Source organism: Symphalangus syndactylus, chromosome 3 (genome assembly GCF_028878055.3).
Source record: "Symphalangus syndactylus isolate Jambi chromosome 3, NHGRI_mSymSyn1-v2.1_pri, whole genome shotgun sequence".
Lineage (NCBI taxonomy): Eukaryota > Metazoa > Chordata > Mammalia > Primates > Hylobatidae > Symphalangus > Symphalangus syndactylus.
In genome coordinates, this window is record NC_072425.2 from 34967877 (window position 1) to 34980282 (window position 12406).

Here is a 12406-nt window from a genome sequence, read left to right on the forward strand (position 1 = left end):
CTTTGCAAGGCCGAGGCAGGTGGATCATTTGAGGTCGGGAGTTCAAGACAAGCCTGACCAACATGGAGAAACCCTGTCTCTACTAAAAATACAAAATTAGCCAGATGTGGTGGCGCAGGCCTGTTAACCCCATCTATTCAGGAGGCTGAGGCAGGAGAACTGCTTGAACCCAGGAGGCGGAGGTTGTGGTGAGCCGAGATGGCGCCATTGCACTCCAGCCTGGGCAACAAGAGCGAAACTCTGTCTCGAAAAAAAAAAAAAAAGAAAGAAAAAAAAAAAAGAAAAGAATGTGCCACTGGAGAAGAGAATATTTGAGCCAAAGATGTGAATATAAAGAGAGAGGGAGAGCAGGAAGATCAAGGGAGAAGTGAATGAAAGCCAGGGGCTTTTAAAAAACACAGTGCCTGCAAGAGTTGGTCTTTGTTCCAGGAGCCATGGGAAGGCCAGCAGGGCCTTAGCAGAGGGATATTATCAGCTTGATCTTTTCATTTATTTTTTTAGAGATGGAGTCTCAGTATGTTGCCCAGGCTAGGATTGAAATCCTGGGCTCAAGCAATCTTCCCACCACCATGCCCAGCTCAGCTCAGCTTTTTAAAAAGAAAGCTACAGTATCCAGGCTGCAAGTAGACCAGATAAAGAGAGCAAGAATGGGTACAGAGAAAGACACAGTGAAAGACAATGCTAAAAATGAAATTGAAGTGAAGAGTAAGGAAGTCTAGAAGCCAGGGGAAGCCTGAGCCTTATTCAGTGTTGAAATGGGAAGTAATCAAAGGGCATTGAATAGGGAAGTATCCAAATCCTGCCTCAGATTGGTTGGACAACTGGAGAGCCAAAAGCAATAGTAGGGCTCACATGGCCACCCCCAGACTGCATTAGTGATGTGCTAAGACAAGATTTTCTGAAACTAATCATGAAAGTCACTTGGAGCACTTATTTAAAATGCTAATTCTCAAGCCCAGGTCTTCTGAATCTGAATTCTGAAAGAAGTCTGGCAAGCTGTGTTATTATTGTTTTCTACATTGCTGCAGGTGATTCTCAGGGTCAGGCATTTCAAGAAATACTGATCCATACCTGTTTTTTTTTTTTTTTTAATTCAATGTCTGGACAAGCAACAAAACAGAATATGATATCAAATAGAAGCTATTCTGAGATACAGCTACTCTTTTCTTCTAGTGAAGGATGATAAATACAGGCTGAAAAAAGTTAGTGGTTCTCCCAAAACAAGAACAGGTAAAAACAATTTATAAGGGAAAGTAGAGTAAAATAAGAAAATTATGTGGATCTGCGTAATATTGGTTTATCAGCCTCTATGGCATTAGCACTCAAGAAGCGTAGGTGTGATTCTTGGCAGAATCTGAGTGCATTCATTTCCCAGGGTTGCCATAACAAACTACCACACACTTGGTGGCTTAAAACAACGGAAATTTATTTTCTCAGAATTCTGGAGGCCAAAAGTTCCAATTCAAGGTGTCAGGAGGGCTGCACTCCTCTGCCTCCAAAGGCTCTAGAGAAGACTCCTTCCTTGCCTCTTCTAGCTACTGGTGGATCCACGTGTTTCTTGACTTGGGCTGCATAACTTCAACCTCTGCCTCTGTCCCCTTACATGGCCTTCTGTGTATATGAGTATCCTCTTTTGTCTCTTACAAGGACATGTGTCATTGGATTTAGGGCCCATCTGGTAAATCCAGGATGATCTCATCTCAAGATTATTAGTATTATTTTCTGAGACAGAGTCTCATTCTGTCACCCAGGCTGGAGTGCAGTGGCGTGATCTCAGCTCACTGCAACATCTGCCTCCTGAATTCAAATGATTCTCGTGCCTCAGCCACCGGAGTAGCTGGGATTACAGGCGTGTGCCACCATGCCCGCCTAGTTTTTTTGTATTTTTAGTAGAGACAGGGTTTCACCATGTTGGCCAGGCTGGTCGTGAACTCCAGGCCTCAAGTGATCCACCCACCTCAGCCTCCCAGTGCTTGGATTACAGGCACGAGTCACCGCATCCAGCCAAGATTGTTAATTGTATCTGCAAAGACTTTTTTCCAAATAAGTCACATTCACAGGTGTATTAGTCCATTTTCACACTGCTGTAAAGAGTTACCTGAGACTGGGTAATTTATGAAGAAGAGAGGGTTTTTTTGTTTTTTGTTTTGAGATGGAGTCTCGCTCTGGTCACGCAGGCTGGAGTGCAGTGGCGTGATCTCAGCTCACTGCAACCTCCACCTCCTGGGTTTAAGCAATTCTCCTTCCCCAGCCTCCTGAGTAGCTGGGATTACAGGCATGCATCACCATGCCCAGGTAATTTTTATATTTTTAGTAGAGATGGGGTTTCACCATGTTGGCCAGGCTGGTCTTGAACTCCTGACCTCAGGTGATCCACCCACCTCGGCCTCCCACAGTGCTAGGATTACAGGCATGAGCCACCGTGCTCAGCCAGAAGAGAGGCTTAATTGACTCACAGTTCCACAGGCTTAACAGGAAGCATGACTGGGAGGCCTCGGGAAACTTACAATCATGGCAAGGGAAATGGAAGGCAAAGAGGAAGCAAGCACCTTCAAAATATTGTATTCCTTTTTCAGAAAGAAAACTTCTAAATACTAAGATAGACACCTCTATCACAAGAAGAGCAATATGGAAGAAACCCAACTATCTTTGTAATTTCTGCTGATATTTCCCTTGAAAAGTGTCAATGTATCAGGTTTTATTAACAGAATATTTTGCTTTCTCAGGCAAAAGGCAGGAATAGCTGATATTGCAAAGATATATAAAGTAGCTATTAGAAGTAGGAATACCTGTAGCTAAATGTAAGAGAGGAAGTCTGTGCTTAATGAGCTCTAGGCAGTTATATATAGAAAGAAAAAAAATTCTTTTTATTTAATTTTAATTTTTTTATTATAGATTCAGGGGGTTCATGTACAGGCTTGATACAAGGTGTATTACGTAATGCTGGGATCTGGACTTCTACTGAACCCATCACCCAAATAGTGAACATAGTATCCAATAAGTAGTTTTTCAACCCTTTCTCCTTTCTCTCCTGCCCCTTCTTTTAGAGTCCCCAGTCTCTACTATTTCCATCTTTATGCCCATGTGTAGTAGTTCCCACCTATAAGGGAGAACATGCAATATTTGATTTTCTGTTTCTGCATTAATTCATGCAGGATAATGGCCTCCTTCTGCATCCATGTTGCTACAAAGGACATGATTTCATTATTTATATGGCTATGTAGTACTCCATGGTGTATATATGCCACATTTTCTTTATCCAGTCTACCGCTGATGAGCACTTAGGTTAATTTCATGATTTTCCTATTGTGAATAGTGCTACAGAAAATATATGAGTGTGAGTGTCTTTTTGATAAGATGATTTCTTTTCCTTTGGGTAGATATCCATTGCTGGGTCAAACAGTAGTTTTGTTCTTTGAGAAATCTCCATACTGTTTTCCACAGGGGTTGAGCTAATTTACATTGCCACAGTGTATAACTGTTCCCTTTTCTCTGCAACCTCACCAACATCTGTTACTTTGCCTTTTTAATAATGGCCATTCTGACTGATGTGAGATGGTATCTCTCTTTTTTTTTTTTTTTTTTTGAGACGGAGTCTCGCTCTTTTGCCAGGCTGGAGTGCAGTGGTGCAGACTCGGCTCACTGCAATCTGCAATGTCTGCCTCCCGGGTTCAAGCGATTCTCCTGCCTCAGCCTCCTGAGCAGCTTTGGATTACAGGCACACGCCACCACACCCGGCTAATTTTTGTATTTTTAGTAGAGACGGCATTTCACATGTTGGCCAGGATGGTCTCGATCTCCTGACCTCTGATCCACCCACCTTGGCCTCCCAAAGTGCTAGGATTACAGGTGTGAGCCACCACGCCCAACCGTGAGATGGTATCTCATCGTGGTTTTAATTTGCACTTACCTGATTAGTGAAGTGGAGCAGAAAAAATAATACTTTCATTTGTATACAAAGACATGATGGTTATGTAAGGCAGTGTGGGGTGGGAAACAACATGATACCCAAAGGAAAAAAGTCAATGACTGCTCCATAATTGAGAATCCTAAAGGAGAAAATAGAAACGGAAGCATTTTCTGTAGTTACATCCACCTAGAAAATTCACAAATTCCTTAGGGAGAAGGAACTGGCATTAAGTGAAGAACTCTAGAATATTTGTAGGGGTTTATTGATGTGTTTAAATATATTTCTATTTTGCTGGCTGGGTGCAGAGGCTCATACCTGTAATCCCAGAACTTCGGGAGGGCGAGGCGGGCAGATCACCTGAGGCCAGGAGTTTCAGACCAGACTGGTTAACATGGTGAAACCCCATCTCTACTAAAAATATGAAAATTAGCCAGGCATGGTGGCACATGCCTATAATTCCAGCTACTTGGGAGGCTGAGGTGGGATAATCCCTTGAACCTGGGAGGTGGAGGTTGCAGTGAGCCATGATCATGCCACTGCACTCCAGCCTGGGTGACAGAGCAAGACTCTGCCTCAAAACGAATAAAGAAATAAATTTCTATTTTGCTCAACTATTTAAAGTGTATGGTATTTATTCCTCAGAATGAGTTCAGTTCTTATGGATGAAAAATCTTCCTGGGGTAGGGCAGGGGTAAAAGAAACCTTTTCTCATGAGAAAATTTCAGGTGTTCGTTAAAAGAAAAAGAAAGGGAGATTGAGAATGATGTCTAAACTAGAGGGACCCAAATACAACTTCAGTCAAGATCCTGGTACCATGGATGAGTAGCCTGGTTAAGTAGCATTCTTATCAAATGGGATTTGGACAAGACTTGCTTCTATTAGAATATGCCATTTGTGGCCTGGTGCGGTGGCTTATGCCTGTAATCCCAGCACTTTGGGAGGCTGAGGTGGGCGGACCATGAGGTCAAGAGATGGAGACCATCCTGGCCAACATGGTGAAACCCTGTCTCTCCTAAAAATACAAAAACTAGCCGGGCATGGTGGCTGGCGCCTATAGTCCCAGCTACTCGGGAGGCTGAGGCAGGAGAATTGCTTGAACCCAGGAGGCGGAGGTTGCAGTGAGCCAAGATTGCACCACTGCACTCCAGCCTGGCAACATAGCGAGACTCTGTCATAAAAAAAAAAAAAAAGAATATGCCATTCGCTTTATAAAAACAAACTCCAGTCTTTCTGACTACTTGAATGTCTGTCTATACCACATCTGCAGCTACACTGGCAACGTGCTGTCTCCTCTCCCACTAGCAACTCATCTCAAAAATTAATTCTCAAGATGATAACAGATTTTGAGATAACAAATCTAAATCCATCAGGTTTTACTATTGGCACCCATTCCCCTTCGTCCAGCGTGGTCATAGACTCAAACTTGTCAATCATTGCAACAATAGCCAATAAAATACCAACATGTCATTGCAATTTATATTATTGTCTTACAAATTCTGCTAAACGTAGTTATAGTTCTTTCAGCACTGGATATATTCTTTTGTACAACTTCTACTAATAGATCCAGGAGAGAAATATCTCCAGTTTGGCTCATGCCTGTAATCCCAGCACTTTGGGAGGCTGAAGTAGGCGGATCACGAGGTCAGGAGATCGAGACCATCCTGACTAACACGGTGAAACCCCGTCTCTACTAAAAATACAAAAAATTAGCCGAGCGCGGTGGCTGGTGCCTGTAGTCCCAGCTACTCAGGAGGCTGAGGCAGGAGAATGGCGTGAACCCAGGAGGCGGAGCTTGCAGTGAGCCAAGATAGCGCCACTGCACTCCGGCCTGGGTGAAAGACTGATACTCTGTCACAAAAAAATAAAAAAGAAAAAAAAGAAAAAGAAATATCTCCAGTTATAGCTCTATATAAAATAAGACATTACTTCTTATTTTTCAAAGAAAAATTCATAAGTAGCATATATTCAAATTATAATCATTCAAGCAAGAATGTTAGAAAGCCCCCCCACCCCCATCCTTTATTAACTAGTATGTAAGCAGAGTTCTAAGAGAGGAAGACCATTCCTTTGTGTCTAATCCCGTAACAGAGGGGAAATGGTTGAGCCTCTGATAACTTTTGCTACAGATTCTTTAATCTGGCCAGTGCTTACAAATTGATGCATTTAATTTGAACAGTGATAGTTAAGTGGATTTCCAGATGACTCATTTTGTAAACCTTTGGCCATTAGCTTTTCAGCTGGAGTGGGCCATGTGCTGCCTTCCCGCTGACATCAGTGGAAATCTTGGGCCAAGATCAAAGCTACTTTATGCCTCTCTGACCTTTCCTCACAATGCACAGTGGGGCCTGAATTCTCAGCTCAGAATTTTCAGATTTGCTCCACTGTGCCCACTGGGGTTACCATTTACAAAGAGCTTACGTGTAGATATTCACTGAAGACCCTACGACAGGCCCATTGGAAATCACATCTTAGATTCTGGTTTTCAAGCAGTATCCTAAACCAGATCCCAAGTTTCAGACGAGGTCAGGCGTGTTCAGGGTGGTATGGCTGTACACCAAATCCCAAATTTCAGGAAATCTTATGTACGGTTGCCTCCCTAAGACCTCAGTGAGTAGAGAGAGAACTCCAGCAAGGTGGATTGGTAGTGTTCATTTTGCCCCCAGAAAAACCTGCCATAGGCTGCCTTTACTCTAGAGATACACTTTGAGAATCAACCTGAAGAGAATCCCTTACCTTGATAGTCATGTCTGGGCCGGATGTTTCTGTGGCGTTCGAGGCTGACTCACCTCCCTTTAGCAGCACATTCTCCCACCCGACTCCTGAAAGAAAAAAAAGAAGTGCCATTTGAGCCAAGTCATTCAGCTGACATGGATACACAGTTGTTATTTATCAGATTACAATCCCGTGTGGCTTGTAAAGGGAGCTGATGATGACCTATAGCTCTATACCTATCTTGCAGTTACTGGGCCAGGAAAACTTCCTTTCAGAGGTGTAGTCCTGGAGCACTTCTTTTGCTTTTACCTAATCTCCAATTTAGGATCCATTGTCTAAGTCCTATATCTTATAGAGAACTATTCCTAGCCCAGGGTGGAGAAGAGGCTGGGATGATCTCTCCGTCTTCTTTTTATTTTTATTTATTTATTTATTTATTTATTTATTTATTTATTTTTTGAAACCAAGTTGCACTCTTGTTGCCTAGGCTGGGGTGCAATGGCATGATCTCGGCTCACTGCAACCTCCGCCTCCTGCCTCAGCAATTCTCCTGCCTCAGCCTCCCAAGTAGCTGGGATTATGGGATTACAGGTGCCTGCCACCACACCTGACTAATTTTTGTATTTTTAGTAGAGATGGGGGTTTCACCATGTTGCCCAGGCTGGTCTCGAACTCCTGACCTCGGATGATCCACCCGCCTTGGCCTCCCAGTGTTGGGATCACAGGTGTGAACCACCCTTGTCTTCTTCTCCACGAACCCCTCTTCTTCTCCAGTTCAGGCCTCATATTGAGGTCTCATTTGGGGCTTTAAAGTGAATTCCATAACACAGAAATACATACATCTAATTCAATACCCAATAGATATGACTGCAGATTTTTCTGTGTTCTCAATATATCTACTGGAAATAACTAAGAATGTGTTGTCACTTTTAAAATCTGCCCATGTTCTCTCTCCAAGTCTTTAGAAATGCTAATGTTTCTTTCTTCTAAAGCTACGAGATTGTCTCCAAGAGTGGACATCTGGCAAGACACAAGATTTTGTTTTTTCTAATATCAAAGAAAAGATCAGGGGCCAGTGTGGTGTTTTGAAATATCTTTAAACACAATATAGTAAAATTGTACTAATTCAGATGCAATTGTGTATGTGAATAGAGTTAAAATGATCTACATTGGTGAAAAGTTTGAAGAAATGGCAAGATATGTGTGTGTGTGTGTGTGTGTATATATATTATATATACATATATATTATATATACATATATATGTTATATATATATTATATATAATATATATATATATATTTTGAGACAGAGGACAGAGTCTCGCTCTGTTGCCCAGGCTGGAGTGCAGTGGCACAATCTTGGCTCAGTGCAACCTCCACCTCCCAGGTTCAAGTGATTCTCTGGCCTCAGCTTCCCAAATAGCTCAGATTACAGGCATGTGCCACCACACCCAGCTAATTTTTGTATTTTTAGTAGAGACAGGGTTTCACCGTGTTGTCCAGGCTGGTCTCGAACTCCTGACCTCAGGTGATGTGCCTACCTCGGCCTCCCAAAGTGCTGGAATTACAGGAGTGAGCCACTGCGCCCAACTGGCAAGTATATATTTTTAAAAATCATAGGTTTATTGCAAGAAGAATGATCTCCTTAAAGGTTAATAAAGCAATATTTGATAGAGTTTTTCAGGGTCTCCTTTAACAAGCAAATACAAATTTTATGATTGGTATAATAACTGTTTGGAAATAAGTGCTCATATTCTAATGTATTAAAAAGATTATTTTCTTAAGGAGGTTAAAATTATCTGTGTAATATTTGTTTACATTATTGATTTTCCTAAAAAATACTTTTCTCTAAGTATTTAGATAGTTATCTAAGGATAACTCAAGGACAATATTCATCCCAGAACTGTGTGAATAACCCAAATTCCAAAATTTCTACTGTCTAGCATTATGTTAAATCAGGATTGGCCATTTTTCTTGTTTGCCACATAGTAAATATTTTAGGCTTTGAGTTCATAGCATTTCTGTTGCAACTTCTCAATCTGCCCTTGTAGAGTGAAAGCAGCTACAGACAACATAGAAACAAATGGGCAGGAGTGTGTTCCAATAAAACTTTATTTACAAAAACAGATAGTGAGCTAGTTTGTCCCATGAGATGTACTCTACCAGCCTCTGTGCTAAATCAAGAACCCAGAGATGTGTAAGATTGCCATTCTCCAGCATTTCTATTAAGAATCAACTGAACAAAAGTCATATGAATTAGTCATGTGAATGACTAATAATTGCTTAAAATTACATGATGCTTTAAATAGACTAATATGAAATTAATTAAATTCTAATGTATTAGCACTGGTTACTTTTTAAATTTTACATTCCCGGTCCTTGAGAGCTTCATTTCATAGGATATATGCACAATGAATTACTCAAGACCTGTGGGTTATAGTTCATTTCATGGTGCGAATAGTTGTCCTCTCTGACTAGGTTGCAGGAATTGGGTCAGAGGAGTGTTGTGCCTTGACTTACACTTTCTTCTCAAGAAATTGCTGCAAGGAGATTGTCAGCTTTATCTTAAATGCATGTTTATAGAAGAAAAATCTTTGCTCCTACATGAATAGATTATTTCCTTGACATGCTTTGCTTTTAACCGACTAATAACCCCTCCCAGTTTAAGCCACTTTTGATAGCTGTTGGATTTGGCTGGCAGAGAGACACAGATGTTGGGCATGATGGACAATCAGATGATATTTCACTTATGTAAGAGTCTGAATTACTGTTCAGCAAATATTCATTCTCCTCCTCTCCTGCTGTGGGAGTAATGGTCTTCCCTGTCTCACTGATGTTTGCTTTGGCTAAAGAGACGTTAGAGGACATAATGCAAGCAAAGGTTTGAAATGGGCTTAAGAGGTGAGGCTCGCACTCTGCTACAGCATGAGAAGGACAAGCCCCAGTCAGCCTACAAGGGGATGACAGTCCTGGGGAGCAGATCTGGATCCAATCTGCACCTGGAAGCCAAGCCAGGTCTAGATCAGCCAAGCCCCAGCCAACTGCATATGCATGACAACGAAAGCCAGTGAGTTTTGGGATGGTTTGTCAAGCAGCATTATTGTAACAATAGCTAATAGATACAATCTATAACCAAAATTATAAATGAAAATCATTATGGACCAAGTATTTTTACCTTTAACTATGCAAATATAATTCTCATATAAAAGTTTCATTCACAAGTGTTGGTTTTCATCTCTATATATTATTTCACTTTGGAAAGAATATTTCTCTGCTATTATACAATCATTCCTTTTGTAAGCAACACTACCTTTATTAAAGGTTATATGGCCATAAGTAGGAGAGGTGAGACATAAATATATATGTTGTCTCAATATTTTAGTCTTCCATCAAGAAAACACTTCACATTAGGAAACATTTCATAACAAGAGTGAGAGAAAACAGACATAGCATTTTAGTTTAAAAATGCTATTTTACTTTAAAATGTTTTAGTAATAACATTTTAATTTAAAAATATGATTAATCCTGATGATAAATTTGTGAGAACAGAAATGTTATTTTAAAAGCTAGAGGTAAAATTCCTTCCAAGGAGAAAACTGTATTTTGGAGAACAAAGCAAGTCTATGGACCATTTGGGTGTGAAAATGTGGGTCCCACATCACAGAAGGAAGATAAGAAGGAAGAGGTGCAGTTAGAAGAGGGAAAGAAACTGAAAGAAATTAGGGCAAAAATTGGCAGTAAGAAATTACCAGAGGGTAATAGAAAAAGACTTTTTTTTTTCCTTTTCTTTTCCTTTTTTTGGAGACAGAGTCTCTCTCTGTCACTCAGGCTGCAGTGCAGTGGCACTATCTCGGCTCACTGCAACCTCCACCTCTCAGGCACAAGCAATTCTCATGTCTTAGCCTCCCAAGTAGCTGGGATTACAGGCACCTGCCACCACACCTGGACAATTTTTGTATTTTTAGTAGAGACAGGGTTTTGCCATGTTGGTCAGGCCATTCTCAAACTCCTGACCTCAAGTGATCCAACCATCTCAGTCTCCCAAAGTGTTGGGATTACAGGCGTGAGCCACTTGCCCAGCCTAAAAAGGACGTTTCAGAACAGCAATGTTTACAAATTCATTTGTAACACGGGGTTTCACCGTATTAGCCAGGATGGTCTCCATCTCCCGACCTCGTGATCTGCCCACCTCGGCCTCCCAAAGTGCTGGGATTACAGGCGTGAGCCACTGCGCCCAGCAATAAATTTATGTCTTTCCACCAATTAATCTGCCTTTCGTGAGTTGATTTTTCAGTGAACTTTCACAGGGTGAAAGGGAAAGTTCCTTTCAGTTCCCTACAGTAGCATCTCAGAAAAGGATTGGTTCTAAAGAGAAAAGGCAGAAGTTTGCATAGTCAAAACTCCTCTTGAAAACTCCTTAAATCTCCCAATAAGTACAATATAGTGTCATACCTCACTAAAACCCAAAAGTTCCAGCCTAGGAACAGACCTCCTTTTCTTATGTTAAATACCAGATGATGTTGTTGGCTTGTACTAAGAAACATGTTGTACAAAAATATATATCTTGAAATTCTAGAATTTCTTGGGATTTGTTGATGGTCAGATTTTGAGAGATACAAGAGGCTGAGACCAACTGTGGGAACAGTCATCCTCATACTGTATCGTTTAGAATGCTTTTACCTGCAGGTGGTAGAAAGATTATTTAATGGAGCATTAAACAACAGATGATTGATTGGCTCATGTAACAACAAGTCCCAAGGTAGTATGGCACCAGAGGTGGCTAATTCAGTGGCTCAATGTCCTGATGGCCTCAGTTTGACCTCTCTGCAATTCTCTTGGCTTTCCTCTGATGTCCCAAGATGGACACAGCAGTTCCATGTGTCATGAAAATGTTCAGAGACAGCAAAAGGGAGGATTCTCCTCTCCTTCCTTTTCAAGAATAAAGAAGCTTTCCCCAAAGTACCCCCTACCCCTCACCAAAGCTGACGTCCAAAGTCTAACTGATCAAGAATACCACATAAACCTGCTCCTAAACCAATAAGGGAAAGGGAACAGAATCATCAAAACTGGCTTGGAGTTAATGAACCAAGACTAACCCCCTGGGTTGAGGAAGGTCTCAGCCTTCCCTGAGGACATGGCCACCTAGAGGATGAACAAAGGAACGAAACAGGATCTTGACTAGCAAGAAAGACAGGAATAGGAGGAATAGGTAGGTGGCCAGCAGTTAAGCACCTAGTAGAGTCGGTCTGTCACAAGAGGATGCACATGTAGATTGGAATGGCAGGCAGAATCATTTATGTTATATTCATTTCTATTTTTTTCTCTCTTGTTCTCATTAATTTAGTTAGAAATATACACTCAGGGCCAGGCATGGTGGCTCATGCCTGTAATCCCAGCACTTTGGGAGGCTGAGGTGGGAGGACTACTTGAGCCCAGGAATTCGAGACCAGCCTGGGCAACATGGCAAGACCCCATCTCTAACAACAACAACAACAAAAATTAGCTGAGCATGGTGGCACAGGTCTGAGCCTGTATTCCCAGCTACTTGGGAGGCTGAGGCAGGTGGATCATCACTTGAGCCCAGGAGGTAGAAGCTGCAGTGAGCTGTGTTTGCAACACTGCATGACAGAGTAAGATCTTGTAAAGAAAGAGAGAAGAAAGAAAGAAAGAGAGAGAGAAAGAAGAAAGAAAGAAAGAAAGGAAAGAGAAGAAAGGGAAAGGAAAGAGAAGAAAGGGAAAGAGAAGAAAGAAAAAGAAAGAAAGAAAGAAAGAAAGAAAGAAAGA

General features: G+C 41.5%; 1 protein-coding gene across 3 annotated transcripts in view; it reads right to left on the reverse strand.

The window, feature by feature from the left end:
• PALM2AKAP2 (PALM2 and AKAP2 fusion) overlaps positions 1–12406 on the reverse strand; it is a 529571-nt gene that overhangs the window by 144059 nt on the left and 373106 nt on the right. For all 3 annotated transcript variants that reach the window (XM_055271528.2, XM_055271531.2, XM_055271532.2), the window contains one exon: positions 6644–6729. In XM_055271528.2, coding sequence (XP_055127503.1) covers positions 6644–6729 — 86 coding nt within the window. The remainder of the gene's footprint in view (positions 1–6643; positions 6730–12406) is intronic.